This window comes from Chiloscyllium plagiosum, unplaced genomic scaffold (assembly GCF_037043375.1).
Source record: "Chiloscyllium plagiosum isolate Xiang-an unplaced genomic scaffold, Cpla_swu_hap1 HiC_scaffold_43, whole genome shotgun sequence".
NCBI lineage: Eukaryota > Metazoa > Chordata > Chondrichthyes > Orectolobiformes > Hemiscylliidae > Chiloscyllium > Chiloscyllium plagiosum.
Genome location: NW_028270181.1, coordinates 9,951,268 through 9,976,338, shown reverse-complemented (window position 1 = coordinate 9,976,338; position 25,071 = coordinate 9,951,268). Strand labels below are relative to the sequence as shown.

The window sequence follows — 25,071 nt, the reverse complement described above, 5'->3', positions numbered from 1 at the left end:
ACCTGAGGATATTATTCAGACATCTTGTTTGGATCAGGGAGCGAGAAAGAGTGTTCTGCAGCCCAGTCCATTCTCCGCCTCCTGATCCATAGTCCTCTGAGTTACAGCACGTCAGGGGAATATTCAAGTGTTCTTCTTAAGATGTAGGGTCATAGAGATGTACAGCATAGAAACAGACCCTTCGGTCCAACTCGTCCATGCCGACCAGATATCCTAAATAATCCAGTCCATTTGCCAGCACTTGGCCTACATCCCTCTAAACTCTTCCTATTCATATTCCCATTCAGATGCCTTTTAAATGTTGTAATTGTATCAGCTTCCACCACGTCGTCTGGCAACTCATTCCATATATGCACCACCCTTTGTGTGAAAGAGTTGTCCCTCGGTCCCTTTTAAATCTTTCCCCTCTCACCCTAAACTTTTGCCCTCTAGTTCTGGACTCCCCCACCCCAGGGGGAGTTGACCATCTTCTCAAGCAATGCATTTTCTACATCCCGTGTTAAAAATAAAACTCAACTCCTCTCCAGTCTTCATGTCAACTACTTTAAAAGTCTCTGTCTCTCTCCTATCGGTTTTTCCAATCCACTTTAGGCGCCTCATATTTTTACACAACTCATCGCTTCCAAAACGTACAAGCTCAAATGTATTGAATCTCTCCTCTGAATTACAAACTCTTCATTCCCAGTCTTGTAAGTCTCCCCAAAACCTGCTCAATAGTAATTGCATCCTTTGTTGTAACGTTCATGCCATCAATAACAGGGAAAAACATGTTACTAATGACTCAAAATATAGCAAATTATCAAACTGGTCCACGTGTCAAATCCAAAAGCCTGAGGCAGGGCCGAAGGTGGCAAAGGGGGAAAGAAACAAGGACAAAGCCGGGACTCCAGCTCCCACTCTCTCCTGGGCTGTCCCATCTCAATGATGTCCGGGTTGAGAACCAATCTGTCCTGGAAGACACCCAGCAAAAACCTGGGACATTGATTAGACATTTCTCTCAGACTGAGGGGCAGCTGAACACAGGGATGAATGCTGCCATGACAGCTGAACACAAGGGACCCTTGTGGTGCAGTGGTAGTGTCCTTGCCCTGGACCAGGGAGGCCCGGGTTCAAGTCCCTCCCTCTCCAGAGGTGTGTCATAACATCTCTCAAATAGGTTAGTATAGATAAAAAGGAGAAACAAAATTGAGAGCTGTACGCGATGCTCTTGTAGCACAGTGGTAGTGTCCTCGCCTTTGGCCCAGGAAGCCAATGTTCAAATGCCACCGGTTTCAGAGGTGTGTAATAACATTGCTAAGCTGGTTGGTTAGAAAACAGGCTCAAAAAAATTGCAAGGGCTATACACAGGACTCTTGTGGTGCAGTGGTAGTGATCCAACCCCTTGAACAGGTGGCCTAGGGTCAAGTCTCAACTGCTGCAGAGTGTGCAATAACATCTCTGAACAAGTTGATTCGAAAAACAGATAGGGAGGAGAAAAAGAAATGAGAGCTATGGACATGGCTGTTGGAGCACAGTGTGTGAATAACACCTCTAACCAGATTGATTTCGGAAATAGCTGTGTTTTAAGTACGATTCTGGGCGGTTTCACTTTAACCTTGCGACTGTTCATTTGGCCACAGCAGGCAAGTATCCTGGTCTGTTACCTCAGGGGACATGCGTTCCTTTGGCACAAATTCCACCGCAGTATTTTGTACCAGAACCCAGAGTGAATCAGACTACCTCTTGTGGAGAAGTGGTAGCGACCTTAACCCTGGCCCAGGAGAACCGGGTTCAAGTCCCACCTCCTCCAGAGGTGCGTAATGTTCTCTCTGGACAGAGTAATTGGAAAAAAAACAGCTCAAACTATCACAGAAAGCACGCAGAGATATACCACGTGTCTTTCTCATGATCACAAAGAGCCTTTAGTTCTACAAAGCAATCTAGGTCAGCAGTGTCCTTGCATTTCAGGGTTGGACATGGATGTACTATGGAGTTATTAATCCACGCAGATTTCACATTGCTTGTGCAAACAGACCTCGACATTCAGCTTTATACTTTGACCATTCGAGGGTCATCAATGGAATGCTGAGCCTTTACAAATCCCCACACCCGCAAAACTCAAACCGATACAGGCAAAGACCCCTAAACACATTGAAAAACAAGTGGGCCATACCACCAGGGCTTTATCCGGAGGCTCACTGATGATGTCCTCTAGTATGGTGACAAAACGTCTGAAAACAAACCTTCCAGCTCAGCGAGCAAACCTACATCCAGATACATCCAGACATGCAGTCCTCTCCAGTCCAGAAAGGTCTGTTCCAAATTCAAATACCACTCCCTTCACATTATATTCATCCCTCAACGACAAATCCAACTTAAATCCCATATTCATGTCAATTACAGATGGTCATCGGACACAATGATCGAGCCCCAATTCAGAAGAGGAAACGGTCACCTCTCCCTGGTCTGGCTGGGACTCCAAATGTCCCCCGTGGATACGGATAAAAAGAAATTGCTGCTTTGCCAGGCATCTCCCACTCTTTCAGCATGAATATTTGATAAAAATTCAGATATGGTGCCACATAAACAACTCAAGTTGATTTAAGAAGGTTTCTCGAAGGGATTAAACACAGTGACTGAGGGAAGGCGGTGCTCAGAGCTGACAGATTTACAGGGTCAGCCTTTTTTAAACTGTGTTCCAGCACACTGGATTATTCAATTACTGAAAGGCACTCTGACCTCAACAGAGGGACACAAGATACAGAACAGAGCAAATAATCATAAATTAGCCTGCACTTGGATCCCATGACACGAAGATTCCAAATGCAATATTTGACTCTCACTAAAGCAGAAACTTGCTGCTGAATCAAGTGAAAAACAAAAAGTTGGAAAAGGAGTAAACTCTTTCATTTCCAATCCCTTCACTGAAGAAGCTTTGAATCAAAGGTTATTTTTAAAGCTTTTTTGGGGAAGGGGAGTGAAGGCAAGTTTTGAAAACTATTAAATTTGTCTGTGTTACATTGAACTTCCTGTACAGGAAGAACTACACACGACTGCATCTTCTTTTCAGTCATTGCGCACTACAAGTTAATTTTGTCTGCTTCAGGTAAAAGGTGAAGGTGAATCGAGTGCAGATTTGAACCCAATAAAAATCTGGAATTACAAGTCTGAACACCATTGTTGTTTGCCAGAAAAACCCATCTGGTCCACCAATGACCTTTAGAGAGGGAAATGGCCACCCTTACCCGGTCTGGCCTGCATGTGACACCTGACTCATAACAATGTGTTTGCCCTCTGATATGGAAAATAAATGCTGACCTAGGCAGCAATACCCTCATCCCATGAATGTGTTTAAAAAAAAAAGTCAAGGCACACCAAGCAGTTTATGATTCAAAATTCAGCCACTAGATGGTGCAGGGGCAGAGACTGAGAACTGGCAGAAATTACTTTTTGACCCTGGTCATCTTAAAAAAAAAAGAATTAAATGACAATTGAAAGTCCAGGCAATTACATTTGCTGGGGGGGAATTAAATGCTAAATAGTGCAAGGAAAGGATAGGGATACAGGCGTGGAGTGGCAGCTCCTGAATTGACCCAACAGTGACAAATGGGATCAGTTACCTCCTTTATGTTGCAACATAGAAACGCCAAGCCAAGGAACATACAAACTCTCCCAACAACGGAACTGTAACGATGAGTTTGAACAGCTTTGGCAGGAACCTTGCAGGATAAATACACCAGCACCTTGTGCATTTCTGAATTGCTCTGGGGAGGCAAAGATGTGATTATTCTGAAACAGAATTCAGCAGCAGCATGAACAGGCAGGAGATAGAGGGATATGGACCATGTGTAGGCATTTGAAAATCCATGTGCATTTGAAAATACACATTTTAGTTTGCACATGCATAAGGAGGAGTATTGTTGATCTGCCAGTGGGATTGCCCACTTTGGAGAGAGGTGGATGGAGAGATTCCCACTGGCCTGACTAAACCTTTAGTCCCCTGTCACAATATCTCAAATGGCTCAGACTTACTGCTTCAGGGAATCCTCTTGCAGCATTTAAATGCAGCGAAAGCACAACATAAATAAAATCTGCAGTTGCATTAGCCCCCAGAACAGACCAGGTCCCTTTGCTCAGTCCATTGAGATTTTGCGTTTCTTTATTTTACAGAGTTGACCAAATTCATTTTTGCCAACTGCGGCACCAGCATTTTAACTGATGATCTGTAGGCCTTGAATACGGGGTCATTCCAGTTTTTAAGAAAGAGTTAGATATAGTTCTTACAGCTATAGCAATCAAAGGGAATGGAGGGAAAGTGGGAACAAGGTAATGAGTTGAATAATCAGCCATGATTATATTGAATGATGGAACAGACCCGAGGGGCCAAATGGCCTGCTCCCATTTGTGTTTTCTAAAGAACGTAAAACAGTACAGCACAGGAACAGGCCCTTCAGCCCACCATGGCTGTGCCAACCATGATGCAATTCTAAAAAATAATCCTATCTGACTGCACATGGTCCGTATCCCTCTATTCCCTCCTGCTCATGTGTCTGTCTAAATGCCCCATAAATGTTACTATCATATCTGCTTCTCCACCTCATCTGGCAACGTGTTCCAGACACCTGCCACCTTCTGTGTAAAAAACGGGCCTCGTACATTTCCTTTAAACTATTCCTCCTCACCTTGAATTGCTTCTCTATAGTGTTTGCCCTTGGGGGAGAAGGACTCTGACTATCCCCCCCTTTCCATGCCTCTCATAATTTTATACACTTGTCAGGTCACCCCTCAGCCTCCAACACTCTAGTGAAAAAAATCCAAGTTTGTGCAACCTCTCCTTCGAGCTAATACACTCCAATCCAGGCAGTATCCTGGTAATTCTTTTTTGCACCCTCTGCAAATCCTCCACATCCTTCCCATAGTGCGGTGACCGGAACTGCACACAATACTCCAAAAGGTGGCCTAACTGAAGTGTTATAGAGCTGCAACATGATTTGCCAACTTTCTGAAACTCAGTGCCCAACCAATGAAGGCAAGCATGCCATAGGCCTTCTTTACCACCTTATCCACTCACTTGCACCCCAAGATTCCTCTGTATATCAATGCTCCTAAGGGTCCTGCTATTTATTGTGTACTTTCTTCTTGCATTTGACCTCCCAAAATGCAACACTTTACCTTTGTCCAGATTAAAACTCCTTCTGCCATTTCTCTGCCCAGCTTTCCAACGGATCTATATCCTGCTGTATCCTTTGACAGCCTTCCTCACTATCCAAAACTCCTCCAACTTTCAAAAGATTAAACAGTTCTATAAAAGAATGAGGAGGTAGGGGGCTATGTTTTGTGTTTCTAACAGTACTCGAGACTGGACCAGTGACTGACAAATTCTATTTTGATGGGAGAAATTTGCAACTTATAGAGTCATAGATTCACACAGCACAGACAGAGATCCTTTGAACCAACCAGACCATGCCGACCATAATCCCAAACTAAACTAGTCCCACCTGCCTGCTCCTGGCCGATATACTTCCAAACATTTCCTATACATCTACTTATCCAAATATCTTTTGAACATTGTAACTGTACCCGCATCTGTCACCTCCTCTGGGAGTTCATTCCACACACAAACAATTCTGTAAAAAAAAATTGCCCCTTGTATCTTTTTTAAACCTTTCGCCTCACACTTTAAAAACATCTCCCCTAGTCTTAAATCGCCCACCTATGGGAAAGAGCCTTGTCATTTACCTTATCTATATCCTTCAGTTTTTTTTAAAATATATACGTATAAAATATATATATAATATTATATGCCTCCTTTTCAAACATTGACTTCACAGCCATATCTTTAATCTCCCATTAAGGTTTACATTATCACCCATCTACCAACATTTCCATTTGTAATCGATCCATTCCAGTGTAAAAGTGGAACATTACGATCTTCTATCTCATTGACGTCCCTTCACCCTCAAACCTTATCCTGACTCATGGTGAAAAATTCAGGTTGAGAAACTAATTCCTTGAGCTGTTTCTGAAAAAAAAAAAGCCAACCCGAGGATTGGCTACTTAGGAAGGTAGTGTGATGTTAAGGTTAGAGCTAGCTTTTTCAATGGTGATTTTAGGAAGTATTCCTTCATACAGAGGCTAGTGGGAACGTGGAACTCATTGTGACTGGGAGTCAACTGAAAATTCAAAATGGAGACAGATGGGATTTGGCTGGGTCAATGTCATGGGACCAAGGTGAGCAAATGGAAATGTTTTTGGAAGATGGTGCTATAGAGGCAATGTCACTAATTCAGGCCAATATACTGGGGTTTAAGGGTTCAAATCCCACTACTGCTGAGACTTAAATTGATTCTTTTTTTAAAACCTAGAACAGCGTTAGTCACAGTAATTATGAAACTAGCACCCATTGTTGTAAAACTGACCTGATTCTAATATCCTCCGCGGAAAGAAATCAGTCATCTTCACTTGGTCTGTATGGTGTAGTGGATTCTTAAACTTTACTGAAGCATAGGAGGTTGTGTGGCGTCCTTATAGAAGTTTATAAAATAAATGAGGGATATAGATAGGGTTAATGGTAGTTGTCTTTTCCCTAGCATGGGGGATTTCAAGTCCAGGGGACACATTGGTGAGAGGAGAGAGATTCAAAAAAGGCATGGGGGGGGGGGGGGGGGGGGGGGAGGGGGGTGGAAAATGGTTTTGTTGTTTTTACACAGAGCATGGTTCACTTGTGGAACGAACTTCCAGCAGGAGTGGTGGATATGGGTACAATTACAACTTTTAAAGGACATTTGGATAAATACATGACTAGGAAAGGTTTGGGATGACAAGGGCCAGGAGGAGACAGGTAGGACTAGTTTAGTTTAGGATTATGTTCAGTACAGACTGGTTGGGCCACAAGGTCTGTTTCCATATTGCATGACTATGTCTTGTAAAGGCAATCAGGGATTGGCAACAGATACTGACACCTATAACTCACGACCAAATCAAAAACAAAGGCAGAAAACTTGAGGGGCTGAATGGCCTGATCAAATTCCTAATTTCCCTCCAGGGCCTAAACCAGAAGGGAACATGCAGTAAAATAAACAGTAGGTCTATGACAAGAATGGGGCATGATGCTTTGAATGCCTTGCCTTTATCAAACTCTGTCTATTGATGAGGAGAAAGTGAGGACTGCAGATGCTGGTGATCAGAGTTGAAGAGTGTGGTGCTGGAAAAGCACAGCCAGTCAGGCTGTCCTGATGAAGAACTTATGCTTGAAACGTTGACTCTCCTGCTCCTCGGATGCTGCCTGACCGGCTGTGCTTTTCCAGCACCACACTCTTCAACTCTGTCTATTGATGACTATGTAACAAAAATACCATTTCTAAAGGTCTTTCAGATGCTGACTGTCCTGCCAGACATTTTCAGCATCTTCCATTTATATATTACATATGTCTGAAACAAGGACAGAAATTGTTGGAGAAACTCAGCAGGTATGGTAGCATCTGTGGAGACAGAAACAGAATTAACGTTTCGAGTCCAGTGACCCCTTGTCAGAATCATACATGAAGTTCTAAAGAAGGGTCACAAGTCCTGCAACATTAGCTCTGCTTTTGACTCACTTCACAGACGCTGCCAGAGCTGCTGAATTTCTCCAGCAATTGCTGCTTTTTTTTTTTAAGTTTTCCAGCATCCACAGTTCCTCGTTTTGTCTTTAAATGGGGATCTGGATGAAGAGACGGTTTTGAGCTTCTCCACAGACCCTTTTTAAAACTCACCAACGCACAAATCTCCAGAGTCAAGTGCTGATCTGGGACAAGATGGATATACTCCAGATGTCCATTCTTCAGTCCAAAGATGCGTAGGTTAGGTGGATTGGCCATCGTGTTCAGGATTGTGCAGATTAGGTGGGTTAGCCCTGGGAAATGCAGGGATAGGATGGGTCTGAGTGGGATGCTCTTCAGAGGGTCAGTGTGGACCTGATGGGCCGAATGGCCTGCTTTCACACTGTAGGGATTCTATGATTCTACAAGTGCCTTCTGTAAACATGCTAGTTATCATTTCCTAGCACTATTGGAACAAGCAGTGTTGGTCTTGGAGTTGCATTTATATAGCACTTCTCACAAGGTAATATGTTCCTAAGGCAGCATTTTCACACCAGATTTGACAAGTGAGCCATTCGAGATGAAATGAGGACGGGTGTCTACAGGCTGAGGTAACCAGGTAGATCTTAAGGGGACATCAAAACAGGAGAAAGGGAATAAAAGTGTAAAACAACAGAGAGGTTTAAACAGGGATTTCCAAACCCAGGGAGGTGAAGGCATTGGCACAATCTGAATACTAAACATGGAGATAAAATACTGAAACGACAGATCCATCAGCCATTCCCTCAGTCAACATCCACATCTGCTCACTTACAAGTAGCTCCTTCTGACTGTATTCCCCACTTGGTCTCATTTAGAGCAGGGACTGGAGGGAGCATTAATTCAGACTTTAACTCTGAGCTGGGGGGGGGGGTCAAGGGAAAACTGAAACACAGCTGGCGAAGCAATGACAGATCCTCAACAATGAGAGCACTGGGAGCCAGCTCTCTAAAAACAAACACACTGTAAAAGCTAAAAGTATAACCCCTGGGCAGAGACAGCACTGAAGAACAGCCCTGGACCAACATACTGCACTGCATTAAGGGCTTTGTGAAGAGATTCAAAAATGCTCCCATTGTACTGTTTAGGGCTCAGGTTTAAACTGGAGTGGAGAGCTTTGCTGCACGTGCAATTATTTCATCTTCAATCCTCACACACACAACACCAAAGACTTCTGAGTTACAAGTGAGAGCAATATTGACATCACAGGGCAACAAGACATCAGAGAACGGCAGCACGGTGGCTCAGTGGTTAGCACAGCTGCCTCACAGTGCCAGGCACCCGGGTTCAATTCCACCCTCGGGCGACTGTCTGTGTGGAGTTTTCACATTCTCCCCGTGTCCGAGTGCTCCGGTTTCCTCCCACAGTCCAAAGATAGGCAAGTCCGGTGGATTAGCCATGCTAAATTGGCACATAGGATGTGCAGGTTAAGTTGGTTAGCCTGGGAAATGCAGGGTTACAGAGATGGGGTGGGTCTGACTGGGATACTCTTCAAAGGGGTCAGTGCCTCCTCAATGGGCTGAATGGCCTGTCTTTGAACGGTAGCGATTTTAAGCTCCTGATTAAAACAATCGCTGGTGGGGCAAGGGAGTGAGAGGGTCATATAGCCAAAACAATTGGAAGGAAAATGTGATATGCAGTAGGAAGGGAAATAATTATGTTGTTATCTTAAATCCCCTTTCCCCCTCCCCCACCCATCACGAGTGCCATGTTCTTACTAAAGGGTATGTGGGGGGGGGGGGATTGAGTATTAAAAAGTTGCAATACTTTGTGTTTGAATTGAACGTGAAACCACTAATATATGTCACGACACCATTATTAAATGTCACAACATGGATAATGGTGCCAAAGCTCTTAAGAAGATATACTGCTGTACATTTAATGTTGGCACTAATCCTACATTTCAGCTTTATGCGGCTAAGGAATTTTCAAATTCACTGCCCATGGGTCAGATTCACTCCCGTGATTTACACTTGGTTTGGAATCATCATACAAGCTGAACTCAACAGATTAAAAAAAAATCATTTTCTCCACCAGTACTGGTGTCCCTCAAAACTTGGGTCCTATTTGTTTCACTACATTTCCCATTTAAACACGCAACTTTGCAACTATGGCAACATAAACAACATGTCCATTCCAGAATATCTGCCAGGTCAGCCTTAGTCACCCTCTCAAAATGTTACTTTGAAGTTGCAACTTATCAACAGCTTGAAATTGACCAGCAGGCTGGTCTAACATGCCCACTCTATCATGAACAAACACGTTTTCACTTCCTGCTCATGTAAACATCCTGCCGACAACCACCAACTGTGGCAGCACAGTGACTCAGTGGTTAGCACTGCTGCCTCTCAGCACCAGGGACCCGTGTTCGATTCCAGCCTTGGGTGAACGCCTGTGTGGAGTTTGCACGTTCTTCCCACATCTGCGTGGGTTTCCTCCAGGTGCTCCGGTCTCCTCCCACAGTCCAAAGATGTGCAGGTTAAGTGGATTGCCTGTGCTAAATTGCCCATAGTGTTCAGGGATGATTCCACTGATCAATCGCAGGGAGAGAAAGCATGAGTTCACTGGAATCTGCTTTCTCAAACTCCCCAGCCCACAAACCATACAGGACTTCAAACAGAGATCTCTGGAGTCTAACAGTCTCCAAGGATGTCCCTAGGGTCACCAAAGCCTTCAAACTTTAGACATGTTTCCTGCATTAATTGGCTGACCTCTAATTTCCTCAGCCCTTACAATTCCCAGTGGCAGTGGGACCTTCAGCTACCAAGGCTCTAAAACTCTGGAATTCCAAAACTAAACATTGCATCTCAGACTAACCCACGACCTCGAAAATACTCCATCAAACCCTACCCACCTTCCCGGCTAAGTTTTTGGCCATGGTTCCTAATATGTGGTTTGGAATCAAATGTTGACTGATACCCACTTTTGTAGAGTCATAAGAGTTATACAACACAGAAACGGACCCTTTGGTCCAACTCGTCCATGCTAACCAGGTTTCCCAAATTAAACAGGTCCTACTTGCCTGCGTTTTGCCCATATCTCTCTAAAACTTTCCTATTCACGTACTTGTCCAAATTTCTTTTAAATGTTCGAACTGTACCTGTATCTACCACTTTCTCTGACAACTCATTCTACATACGAACCACCCTCTGCGTGAAAACGTTGCCCCTCGGGTCCTTTTTGAATCTTTCTCTTCTCAACTCAAAATTGTGCCCTCCATTTTTGAACCTTATCGATGTCTCTTATGATTTATAAACCTCTATAAAGGTCAACCCTTAGCCTCTGATGCTTCAGGGAAAATTCCCAACCTATCCAACCTCTCCGTATAACTCAAACCTACCAATCCCAGTAACAACCTTGTAAATCTATTCTGAACTCTCTCCAATTTAATAAAATCCTTTGCATAGCAGAGCAATCAGAATTGTACACAGTAATCCGAAGTGGCTTCACCGAAGTTCTGTCAACTGCACATAACATCCCAACTCTCATACTCAATGGTCTCAGCAATGAAGCTGAAAATGTGTTGCTGGAAAAGTGCAGCAGGTCAGGAAGCATCCAAGGAACAGGAGAATCGACGTTTCGGGCATAAGCCCTTCTTCAGCCCTCCTCTCAGCAATGAAGACAAGCATGATAAATGCCTTCTTTACCACTATCTACTTGTGATGCAACTTTCAAAGAATTATGTACCTGAACCTCTAGGTCTCTCTCTATTTGACAACATGCCCAGGGTCTTATCATTAACTGTATAAATCCTGCCTTTGTTTGTAACAGCTCACATTTATCTAAATTAAACTTCACCTGCCACTCCTCAGCCTATTGGCCCAATTGATCAAGATACCTTTGCAATCTTAGATAACCTTTTTCACTCTCTATTATACCACCAATTTTGGTATCATCCACAAATTTACTCACCACACTACCGATATTCTCATCCAAATCATTAATGTAAGTGACAAACCGCACTAACCCCTGTGGAACATCACTGGACACAGGGCTCCAATCTGAAAAACAACCGTCCACCATTACACCCTGAATCCTACCATCAAGCCAACTTTGGATCCAATTGGCAAGCTCCCCTGAATCCCACGTGATCTAACTTTACTAACCATTCGACCATGTGGAACCTTCTCAAAGGCCTGACTGAAGTCCACATAGACAACGTCTATCGCTCTTCCCTCATCTATCTTCTTGGTCACACCCTCAAAAACTCAATTAAGTTTGAGAGACATGATTTCCCATGCACAAAGTCATGACGACTATTCCTAATCATTCCTTGCCTCTCTAAATGCACGTAAATCCTGTCTCTTAGAATCCCTTCCAACAACTTACCCAACACTGACATCAGGTTGACTAATCCATATTCCCAGGCTTTTCCTTGCAGCCTTTCTTAAATAAAAGCACAACATTAGCCACCCTCCGTCTTGTTGAGCATTTTGAGACAATGTGCTACACTGAAAAGGCGCTACGCAAATGCAAGTTGCTGTCTGTCATCTAGAGGAGAAGCCCTTCTGAGGAAACAAAAAGTCCATTTGAATTGAATCAGAACACTAATTAATTATGCAGATGTTGGGGACAAAGGAAGTAGAAAAGGATAATAAAGTTTTTACTCGTGGAAATATAAAAAAGATAAAAATAAAATAACAGAAGTTAAATCTACATTTCTTCCTTCTCAGAAGAATTAAGGCATGAAAAGTCGGAGTGTTCAAGAGAAGTGACAATTTACTTTGCAGCCTTCTTGTTGGCTGTGCCAGCAGTTTCTAAGAATAAGATACAGAGGTAGAGTAGGCCATTCAGCCTATCGGGCCTGCTCTATCATTCAATGAGATCACAGCTGATCGGATAATTATCAATTCGACTTTCCTGTATTTTTTCCAATTCCTTTGTTGAATACAAATCTGCAGCTTTTAACATACTAACAACCCAGCCTAGACAGCCCTCTACGATAAAGAATATCACAGAATTATTATAAAAAGGGTATGCTCGCAGATCTGAACACAAGAAAATTACTATTTCGGGTTCTTACTGCAGGGCAAGGCAGGGGACAACTCAACTGCTTCTTGAAAGCTTGGGGCAAAAGAGATTCACTACTGACAGAATTTCCAACCTGTGTTCATTGGTTGAAGAGAAAGCCATCATTCCTTCAAAATCCTGACTCGCTTGCACCAGTGGGAAATGCAATTTGCCAAAATATCCCCCGCTTCTATCCAGACTTAAAACATTGAAGCAAACATCAAAATTTCCACCATACTCACGTTGTGTATTCTGAAGAGACAGAGAGCGACCACATGAGCACACCATTTCGCCCCAGCTCCACAGGTACAGCTACATGAGGTTATCCGACATCGGTCAAACATCACAGCCACGTTGAACGCCCCTTTAGCTTGAGCAGTCTGCGGAGGAACCACGGTGGCACTCAAATGAAATCCTGTTTTTGGGGAAGGGGAGCGAGATTTGATCAGTGCTCATGCGATAATACACACACAAACTTTACAAAATTACAAAACTTTGTTCACTACTTTATCTGAATGATCACCGATGAATCACTGATTATCATCTGTTCATGTAGGTATTTAATTACATTCTTAGTAGCACTTAAAAAGAACCCTTCGATGCTACAAAGTGGCACATGATGCTAAATTGCAGCTACGTTAGAGTATTGAGGCATTGGAAAATTTTCAACACTGCGTTTCAAATATACATCATTTATGAAAAGCCGGCAGGGATTGGAAAAACTCAAATTTTCTGAAAGATTGATTGAGTGATCGATGAGCCATTTTTTTTGTTCTGCATGGGCCCCATCTGGAAGATGCTTACATACACAATTTAAGCTCTTTCAGAGAAGGGGAAAAAAATTCTCAAGGTCTTTAAACAGCATATACACCCCCTGCGTTCATAGAGTCATAGAAATATACAGCACGGAAACAGACCCTTCGGTCCAATTCGTCCATGACGACCAGATATCCTAAATTAATCTAGTCCCATTTGCCAGCACTTGGCCCATATCCATCTAAACCCTTCCTATACATATACCCATCCTGATGCCTTTTAAATGCTGTAATTGTACCAGCCTCCACAACTTCCTCTGCAGCTCATTCCATATACACACCACCCTCTATGTAGAAAAGTTGCCCCTTCGGTCCCCTTTAAGTTTTTCCCTTCTCACTCTAAACCTCTAGTTCTGGACTCCCCAACCATCAAGGTGTACAGCAGGAAACACACCCTTCAGCCCGCATCTGAAAAGGTCAAAAAAATGATTTACAAGGCTATTACTGAGTCTAGAGGATTTGAGTTATAAGGAGAGGCTGGATAGACTGCAGCATAGGAGATAGAGGTTTATAAAATCACAAGGGACATGGATAAGGTGAATAGCCAGGGTCTTTTCCTCAGGATAGGGGAGTCTATAATTAGTAGACTTAAGTTTAAGGTGAGAGGGGAAAATTTAAAAGTGACCTGAGGGGCAATAATTTCATACAGAGAGTGGTGTGCAGATGGAACGAGCGGCCAGGGGAAGTGGCAGAGGCAATTACAATTGCAACATTTAAACAAGTACATGGATAGGAAACGTTTAAAGGGATGTGGGCCAAATGGAATCGGTTCAGTTTGGGAAACCTGGTTGGCATGGGGGAGCTGTAAAGGAAGGAAGGGTGTCAGCCACCCAGGTTCCTAAAAGCAGAACTCTGGGGTCAATTCAGAACACCACACCTCAGGAAGGGCAGCAACGTCTCGTAAAGGGTACAGAGGAGATTTACTAGAATTGTACCAGGGATCAGAGACCATTATCTGGAGAAATTAGAAAAACAGAGGCTAATTGTCTTAAAGCAGGAAAAGGAGGAGGAAATTAAACAGCGGTCTTCAAACAAATATGATCAAACAAATAAAATTTGATCCCAGTAGCAGAGTGCTATGTAACCAGAGAGGACAGAGTGAAGAAAATAAACAAAATGACCCAGAGGCATTGCAGGGGAAAGAGACTTGGTTTGGGAGTCTGAAATGCATTCATCAAAAGGACAGTGGAAGCTGGTTCATAATATGTTTGGCAACAATTGGATAAAAATTTAAAATGAAAAATCTACAGGGCAAACAGCAGAAGAGCAAGGGGATGGGACCAATTTAATAATCCTTTCAAAGAGCTTACAATGGCACAATGGCCTAAATGGATTCTTTCAATGCCATATGGTTGTACAACAGCAAAACAAAATGATTGTGTCTGGGAGGAGCAGGTGAACTATTTGCCACTCGGGATAATTATTGGTTAGAGTCCCTGGCACTGAGAGTTGAGGCAATAGGAGTTGGTGTCCATCGGATTTCTCGTACAAAACAGACAACGTTAACACAACTTTAAAGTGAGAGGGACCACAACGATAAACTGGACTCAGGGCATTCTCCTTTGTGTTAAATTCAGGTTGTGCAGCTTCGATTTTCAATCTGATGCCAAAATGATTTACAAAGTGCTCAAGGAAATTAACTGGAGTCAGAGAATGTATTTCAAGGCTAAGCTTTCCATTTATATCAAAGATTAATGTGATTTGATGACTCTTGGTAGGTAGTGGCATTTAATATTAAATCATGAGCTCTGACCCAGTGTTATGGGCTGCACAAACTGATGACTGCAGTAGAAAAGGCCACTTGAAACTCTTTGCCTTCAAGTCTAATTTCAGATCCTTTGGGAGCATTAAACTCCCGTCTGTTATGTTGTAGACAAATATGCGCCAGTGCATATTTTGCACGCTCCGTTTCCAGACCATTATATCCCAAGATCGAATTCCAAGGAAACAAGATTGCACGGCACTCAGTGCAACAACAGGGTCCTGGAGAAATGGGTTTAAACAGAGAGTACTGGCAGGATCACAGGCTGGTCACAGAATGACAGAGGGCACACATACAACTTCAGCGCTGGAAGGATCATTTCACTGGATAGCTGAGCTAGGATACCACCTGGTTCCCTCCACCCTGAGGATGGTCAGGTCAACAGCACCATCACCACCACCCCCTCCCCCCCACCTCCCCCACCCCCGGCTCGGGCAGGACCAAGATTGAGGTTGTGAACCCACCTTCAGCAGGAACTGGGATCAAACGCCATGCCCGCTGCTAGCAATCTGATGTACGACAGCCACTCAGCCGAATACCCCCGCCACCCATTCCTCGGCCCTCCGCGTGTTGCTGCAATAACACACACACCTGCACGTGGCTTCCAGAAAAACACAGAAGCAGGAGCAGGCCATTCAGCCCCTCGAGCCCGCCCTGCTATTCAATACGATCATGGTTGACCATCAAGCTCAATACCCTCACCCCGCCCTCCCCCAATAACCCTTAACCCCTTTAGCCAAAAGAGCTGTGCCCACCTCCTTGAAAACACAACATTTTAGCCTCACGTTCTGTGGTAGTGAACTCCACAGGCTCCCCACTCTCTGGGTGAAGAAATTTCACAGAGTCTACAAATCCCTACAGTGTGGAAGCAGGTCATTCAGCTCATCAAGCCCACACCGACCCTCCGAAGAGCATACCAACCACTACCTTGCGTCCCCAATGGCTAACTCAACTAGCCCATGCATCCCTGGGCACTGTGGGCAATTTAGCATGGCCAACCCACCTGACCTGCACATCTTTGGACTGTGGGAGGAAACCAGAGCATCCGGAGGAAACCTACGCAGACAACGGGGAGAATGTGCAAATTCCACACAGACAGTCGCCCGAGGGTGGAATCAAACCCAGGTCCTGTGCTAACCGCTGAGCCACCATAGCACCCTCAACTCAATGTGAAAAGGTTTACCCTTTATCCTTAAACAACGACCCTCGGTCTGGACTCCCTGACCATTGGGAACATCTTCTCTGCGGCGAAACTAGGACTGCAAATGCTGGAGTTTATCGAGCCGAGTGAATGGTGCTGGAAAAGCACGGCAGGTCAGGCAGTACCAGAGGAGCAGGCGAGTCGACGTTTCGGGCAAAAGCCCTTCATCAGGAAATGATGACCATCTTTTCTGCATCTATCCTGTCTAGTGCTATTAGAACTTTTATGGGTTTCTAGGAGATACCTCCAGCATTCTTCTAAACTCTAGCGAATAAAATCCAAGCTGACTCAATATCTTCTCAGAAATCAGTCCTGCAAACCCATCCTTTGATAGCAAGAACATTCGCCCTCAGGTAAGGAGACCAAAACTGCCCAGAATACCCCAGTGTGGCCTCACCAATGTCCAGTATAACTGCAGCAAGATATCTTTATTCGTGTACTCCAACTATATGTGAAGGCCAACATATAGTCTGCCTTCTTCACTGCCTGATGCTTCTGCACGTTTAGATTAGATTAGATTAGATTCCCTACAGTGTGGAAACAAGCCCTTCGGCCCAACAAGTCCACACCGACCCTCCGAACAGTAACCCAACTAGACCTATTTCACTCTGACTAATGCACCTAACACTATGGGCAATTTAGCATGGCCAATTCACCTGACCTGCACATCTTTGGACTGTGGGAGGAAACCCACACAGATACAGGGAGAATGTGCAAACTCCACACAGACAGTTGCCAGAAGCTGGAATTGAACCTGGAACCCTGGTGCTGAGAGGCAGCAGTGCTAACCACTGAGCCACCATGCTGCCCACTTTCAGCAAGTGCTGTGGTCTGGAACTATCAATTGTGATGGTAAAGGTTTGTACTTTGTTTCCATTATATTGATCAGGACTGACCAGCAATCACTCCTTTTCTTACTGCCTGCATTAGTAGGATTTGCAGGCCAGTAACTTAGCCTGTTTGGCGACGTTCCAAATGCACTTACGTGACCAGCAAGACCTGGGGTGGGACTGTAGCCTGGTGTTTCTGGCTTAGAGGCCACTACCCACTGCATCTTAAGACATTGTCTATCATCCCCGGAAAACAATACTAGCTGATCAACATCAATGACGACACACAACGTCCAGATTGCAGGGTTGAACTGCAATGGAGGTGAAACCTCTGCTGCTGACAGTGGGTCTGTTCAGGGAGCTGGGAGGGGGAGTGAAGCAGACGGAAAGACAATGAACTTGACCAGTGTACAAGAGTTGGAGAAGTAGATGGCACATGCCAAGAAGCTTGCCACGCTATGGTAGACAAAGACCACACTGGGATTGGAATTGAGCAGGAACGATAAAACAGGTAGAGAGGATTACATGACAACACTTTGCTATTTTCAGGCATGCATATTCTGTATCTTATCAATCCAAACACATTCACTTTAAACTCTGAACAGAAAAGGTGAAAAATTTAAATCAGTTACATTCTTCAGGAATTGCAGATCTTAGTCAAATATACACCTCAGTATTACCCGGTTACTTATTTTGAATTCATTCATGGGATGAGGGCATCAGTGGCTAAACCAGCATTAGTGAACCATCCCCAGAGGGCAATTAAGAGTTACCACATTGCTGTGGGTCTGGAGTCACATGTAGGCCAGACCAGGTAAAGATGGCAGTTTCCTTCCTTAAAGGACATTAGTGAACCAGATGGATTTTTCCAATATTCGCAATAGTTTTATGATCATCATTAGGCTGCTAATTTCAGATTTTTATTCAAATTCCACCATCTGCCATGGCAGGATTCGTAACCGGGTCCCCAGAATATTATCTGGGTCTCGGGATTAATAGTCCAGCGATAATACCGTTAGGCTACCTCACCTCCTTCCTCAACCCAACCCATATAATTGTCCACTGTTTCATGATAGATTCTTCAGCTTAATACAAAATTCTTCACACACGTTCTGGATTGCAGGCAAAAGGATCATCTGTAACAATTCAACTTCACACTTAAGGCCCCATTGTGCCCTGACATCAGAATATTTTGGAGAAAGTGAGGACTGCAGATGCTGGAGATGAGTATCAAAGAGTGAGGTGCTGGAAAAGTACAGCGTGTCAGGCAGCATCTGAGGAGCAGGAGAATCAATGTTTCAGGCATAAGCCCTTCATCAGGAATGAGGCTTGTAGGCCAAGAGGGATGAGAGATAAATGGGAGGGGGATTGGGGCTGCAGGGAAGGTAGCTGGGAATGCAATAGGTAGCTGGAGGTGATAGGTCGAAGAGGAGGGTGGAGTGGACAGATGGGAAGGAAGATGGACAGCTAGGACCATTCAAGAGGACTGTGATGAGTTGGGAGGTTGGGACTGGGATAAGGTGGGGGGGGGGAAATGGGAAAACTGGTGAAATTCACATTGATCCCATGTGGCTGGAGAGTCCCAAGACAGAAGATGAGGTGTTCTTCCTCCAGGCATCGGGTAGTTAAGGTTTGGTGATGGAGTCGGCCCAGGACCTATATTTCCTCGATGGAGTGGGAGGGCGAATTGAAGTGTTTAGCCACAGGGCGGTGGGGTTGGTCAGTGCAGGTGCCCCAGAGATGTTCTCTGAAACCATCCGCAAGTTGGCATCCTGTCTCCAGATGTAGAGGAGACCACACCGGGTGCAATGAACACACTAGATGATGTTCTGTCAAAGTACAGGTAAATTTCTGTCAGATGTGGAAGGATCCTTTGGAGCCATAGATGGAGGTGAGGGTACAGGTTTTGGCAGAATGTAGTCTCTACACTGTAGCTCTTTATTCTAAGAAACTAGCGACAACGATGTCCTGGAGGAGGTTTTCCACATTTTTATGAAGCCTGTAACAATGTTCAGATTTAAGCTAGGCTGACATTCTTTCGCCAGTCCACACTTCAGCATTGCAAATACAATTTCTCACCACAACCTAACAATGTACAATGTGGGAGATATGCGTGCTGCACAGTTGTATTCAAATGGGCTACTGTGGGATGAAGTATGCGTAATGGGATCAATGGAGTGTATTATTGATTTGTAAACCATGAAGTAAGACCGAGCTGATGTTCACAGCCCCTCTGCATACCAAGGCTCGACCTCTGCTGTGCAACCAGAAAACGAGTGAATCACAGAATCCCAAGTGTCGAAACAGGCCCTTCGGCTCAACAAGTTCACACTGACCCTCCGAAGAGTAACCCACTCAGACCCATTCCCCTACTCTATTATCCTATATTTACTCCTGACTAATACACGTCCCCGAACACTATGGGCAATTTAGCATGGCCAACTCAGCTAACTTGCATGTCTTTTCACTAAGGGAGGAAACCAGAGCACCTGGAGGAAACCTACAAAGACATGGAGAGAATGTGCAAACTCCACAGTCACCCGAGGTGAGAGGATGCGGTGACATAGATTTCTTTGAAGGATGTTGATGGTTTGATGGTCGGGGGTTTACTGCAATTCTGCGTGTCTCTTGATTATCTGAAATATTGATCAACCAGCCCACTCCTGGTCCCATCAGTGCCGGGGGAATCGAACCCGGGTTCCTGGCACTGTGAGATGGCAGTGCTAACCACTGAGCCACCGTGCTGCCCCCGAAGTACCTCTTGATTATCCAGAATATTGATCAACTGGCACTGATGGGACCAGGAGTGTGCTGGCTGATCAATATTTTGGATAATCAAGAGGTACGCAGAACTGCAATAAACCCTGACGATCGAGATATCAACATCCTTCAAAAAAATCTATGCCACAGCATCCTCACACCTCCTTAAACATCAATGTAAAAACTCACAGGAAGAAACAGCTACATAATGCATGGGGTATACACATCACTGTTATGTTTTATTTATAGCATAAATAACTTGGGACATCGCAGTAGATCGCGGTGTTGGAGATACATAAATTCTGCCGGTTTATCCAGACTGCCAGCCGATTAAGGTGCCAGTTAAAACAATGTTTGCTGTACTTTTAAAAAAAGTTCAGAAACGAAATATCAGTTTGCACGCAGCAAACTTCTACAACCAGAAATATGCTAATGAGCAGATAGTCAGTTTTTGTGATGCCCGTTGAGTGGATATTGACCAGCAAGAACTGTTCTAGTTTCTTAGTTTCAAAAGAGGTGGCATGGTGGCTCAGTGGTAAGCACTGCTGCCCCACAGCACCAGGGTCCCAGGTTCAATTCCAGCCTTGGCTGACTATCTGTGTGGAGTTTGCACATTCTCCCCGTGTCTGCGTGGGTTTCCTCCGGGTGCTCCGGTTTCCTCCCACAGTCCAAAGATGTGCAGGTCAGGTGGATTGGTCCTGCTAAATTGATAGGTGTATTAGTCAGAGGGAAGAGGGTCTGGGTGGGCTACTCTTCAGAGGGTCAGTGTGGACTGGTTGGGCCTGTTTCCACACTGTAGGGAATCTAATCTAATCTAATCATCAACTCCTCTTCCTTGAAATAGCACCACAGCAGCTTCTCCATCAAGCCAAACCCACAGACCTTTCACCTTCAAGACAACACCTCCAACAATGCAGCACCTTTTCAGTAGTGCTGCACTCAAATCTGGGTTATAGTCATAGAGATGTATAGCATGGAAACAGACCCTTCAGTCCAACCTGTCCATGCCGACCAGATACCCCAACTCAATCTAGTCCCACCTGCCAGCACCCAGCTATATCATGCTCACATCTTCACAGGGAGTGGGACTTGAACCAACAATGTTTTGGTTCAAAGTCAGGAGTACTATCCAGTGAGGCACAACAGATAGCTGGATGTCGGGAATGTTTAACAGGTGCTGTGTGAGATGTCAATGGAGTGGACTACCTGACCCTGCATGGTTTGGGAGTTTCTAGAGTGCTGTTGGAGCTGTACTCATGCTTGAGAACATTCAATCACACTCCAGACTCCTGCCCTGCAAAGGAGGGTGGAGGTCCCCAGACAGAAGTCAGGATTCCCAGCCTCTGACGTACTCCTGCAGCCACAGTACTCATGAGGGCTTGCTCAAGCTTGGTTCTGGACATTGGAGAGCCTCTGGATGTTGTCAGTGGGGTATCATCCCACGAGGAGAAAGTGAGGACTGCAGATGCTGGAGATCAGAGTCGAGAGTGTGGTGCTGGAAAAGCACAGCAGGTCAGGCAGCATCCGAGGAGCAGGAGAATCGACGTTTCCTGATGAAGGGTTTATGCCTGAAATGTCAATTCTCCTGCTCCTCAGATGCTGCTCGAACTGCTGTTATCATCCCATTATTTGGCTCCAGTTCTACACCAGAGACAGCAGCTCCCTCCCTTAAAAATAAAGGCATTGGTGAACCAATCTGACAATCCAGTCACAGTAACATTCAGTGACACCAAATTTCTGTTGACAGACTTGTCTTCATTGTTTAATTCAAACTCAATTCTCGAATTTCAATTGCGGGATTTGAACTACAGCTTTTGAAAAATCAGTCAGATTTTGAATTACTCACCCAGTAACATTCCCACTATCGCAGTTGTGGCTTATTTTATATTTCCTTTTGACTAAGAGCGTAGTAGTTTACCACAAACAAATCAAGAGATCATGCATTTAAAGATATTAGTGTTAAATATAGAACAGAAAGTCAAATTAAAAGTGGTGTTGGGAAGACAGAGATTTTCTGACCTGCACAGAGATACGCCAGAATGATGGTTTATGAAGCTGAAAGTAGATATAGTAAGCAGCCTCTTTATTAAAAAACTAAGCTAATGTCACCATAGTCCCAGAGGACCATAGGGCTGCTCTCTCATTACAGAGACACGCCTGGGAGTGAATTTAACCTGAGGGTCACTACGCCTCAGTTAAGGCAAGAGGTTGAGTAGGTGGGACCCTTCATGGTAACCTCAGCCGGTGTGGGAATTGAACCCATGCTGTTGGCATCATTCTGCATTACAAACCAGGCAACCAGCCAACTGAGTTAACTGACTCCTGAGCCTCCCTAAACAGTCAATGGGCAGGGCAGTCAATGAGGAAATAATAACTGATCACCCTTTGCTGAAATATCGTGCACTGAATATACACAACAAAAACTACCATCGAGGCAGCATAAGATGCTGGTTATTCTGTGGATTTATAACATTGAGAGAGACGTCAATGGAGCAAGCCACTGATGGTTGATTGTCAATTTAACTCCATGCACTAGCCTTTATTCAATAATCTTTCAAAGTTAGTTGACAAGAACCTTTCCTTTTCAAATGTAAGATTTATAATTGCTCTGTATGAATTGTCAGTTTGAGAAAGTGTTTTAAGCTTCCATCACCCTGTGTGTGTTCACACATTTCCTAATTTCATCCCTGAGCTGTATAACTCTAACATTTAGATTAAATCCCATAGTCCACAACTCCACGGCCAGCAAATAATAGTTTCTATCAATCCTCTCAGTTCCCCTTGAAACCTTCGATTAATTTCATCAATAGCCACATGTGAGGTACCAGAAGACTGGAAGGTGGCTAATGTAGTGTCATTATTTAAGAAAGGTGGTAAAGAAAAGCCAGGGAACTAGACACCGGTGAGCCTGATGTCAATGATGGGTAAGTTGTTGGTGGGGTTGCTGAGGGACAAGATTTATATGTTTTTGAAAAGGCAAGGACTGATGGTCAACATGGCTTTAAACATGAGAAATAGTGTCTCACAAACTTGGTTGAGTTTTTTGAAGAAGTGACACAGAGGACTGATGAAAGCAGACATTGTCTACAGACTTCAGCAAGACGTTCGATAAAGTTCCACAGGGTAGACTGGTTAATAAGGTTAGATTCACATGGAATCCAGGGGGAGCTAGTCAATTGGATACTAAATTGGCTTGAAGGTAGGAGACAGAGGATGGTGATAAAGGGCTTTTTTTCCAGACTGGAGCCCTGTGACCAGTGGTGTGCCGCTAGGATCGGTGCTGGGACCATTGCTTTTTGTCACTTATATAAATGACTTGGATGTGAATTTAGGAGGTATGGTTAGTAAGTTTGCAGATAACATCAAAATTGGAGATGTAGTGGACAGTGAAGAAGGTTACTTCAGTGTACGACTGGATCTTGATCAGGCGGGCCAATGTTTTGAGTAGCAGTTGGAGTTTAATTTAGATAAATGTGAGGTGCGGAATTTGGGAAAGGCAAATCAGGGCAGGACGTATACACTTAATGGTAAGGTCCTAGGGAGTGTTGCTGAACAGGGAGACCTTGGAGTGCAGCTTCATAGTTCCTTGAAGATGGAGTCGCAGGTAGACAGGGTGAAGATGATGACGTGTGGTATGCTTGCCTTTATTGGTCAGTGCATTGAGTATAGGAGATGGGATGTCATGTTGCGCTGTACATGACATCAGTTAAGCCACTTTTGGAATACTGTGCTCAATTCTGGTCTCCCTGCCATAGGAGAGATGTCTATAAACTTGAAATGGTTTAGAAAAAATTTACAAGGATTTGCAAGCGTTGATAGGTTTGAGCTCCAGGGAAACTGAATAGGCTGGGGCTATTTTTCCTGGAGCATTGGAGGCTGAGGGGTGACCTTATCGAGGTTTATAAAGTCATGAGGAACACGAATCAGATAAATAGACAAGGTCTTTCTCAAGGATAGAGGAGTCCAGAACTAGAGGGCATAGGTTTAGGGTGAGAGGGAAAAGATATAAAAGAGACCTAAGGGGCAACATTTTCATGCAGAGGGTGGTGCGTGTATAGAACAAGCTGCCAGAGAAAGTAGTGGAGGTTAATACAATTGCAACATTTAAAAGGCATCTGGACAAGTATATGAATAGGAAGGATTTAAAGTGATAATGGGCCAAGTGCTGGCAAATGGGACGAGATTAATTTACGATATCTGGTCAACATGGACAAGTTGGACAATTTGGTCTGTTTTTGTGCTGTACATCTCTATGACTAATTCACTCCTTAATTTTATAAATCCCAGGAAACACAATTTTGGCTTGCATAATCTCTCGTTACAATTTAAGCCTTGGGGTCAAGGTATTATTCTGGCCATGACACTGGGGGTCCTCCATTTTAATAGTATTTACCAACACTCCCCCAAACACCCTGCCCCATCCCTCAGGATCTTATTGTCATGTTTTAGTTTTCAGTCAGAGCTGACCTTTCTCCTGCTTTTAGTATTTACTCAGAACCAATGCTTTGTACCAACCCCTTTTCGGTCTTTGGTTCCCTATCACAATGATTCCTCTCCCTCCAGCTTTTCTCTTATCTTCATTCCACTTGCTTACCCCCCAACGCTCCAATCCAGCTGCTAATAACCCTGTCACATTTTCACCTCTCCTCAGTTCACCCTGCCTGAAATGTGAATTCTGTTTCTCTCTCCACGTATGCTGCCAGGCCCGCTGAGTTTCTCCAGCATTTGTAATAGCGCGCTTCTATTATTCTGGTAAATGTCTGCTGCACCTACTCAAAGGAACTGCTCCCCGAGGTGTGATAACCTTTATTTCATTTGTAAGCTAGCATTATATTAAAACACCTTTGACTATCCAACATCATTCCTTGATACATGGGATAAAGTTTTTAAAGTGGAAGAGCGTAGCTTGAAGCAAGTCTTCAATCACATAAACTGTGACAATGAACGTTTCTTAACTTGATGACTTGATTGCTTAGAACATAAAACCATAATGTAAAAACTGCCTCAATGTGACCTTAAGGCATCGGAACAGAAATAGGCCATTCAGCCGATCACCCATTCAATGAGTGTGCCACATTTGGAGTACTGTGTGTAG

At 44.2% G+C, this 25,071-nt stretch overlaps 1 protein-coding gene across 3 annotated transcripts in view; it reads right to left on the bottom strand.

The window, feature by feature from the left end:
• Positions 1-25,071, bottom strand: part of zswim8 (zinc finger, SWIM-type containing 8) — a 192,035-nt gene that overhangs the window by 87,185 nt on the left and 79,779 nt on the right. For all 3 annotated transcript variants that reach the window (XM_087982387.1, XM_043679075.2, XM_087982386.1), the window contains exon 5: positions 12,851-13,023. In XM_087982387.1, the coding sequence (XP_087838513.1) occupies positions 12,851-13,023 (173 nt within the window). The remainder of the gene's footprint in view (positions 1-12,850; positions 13,024-25,071) is intronic.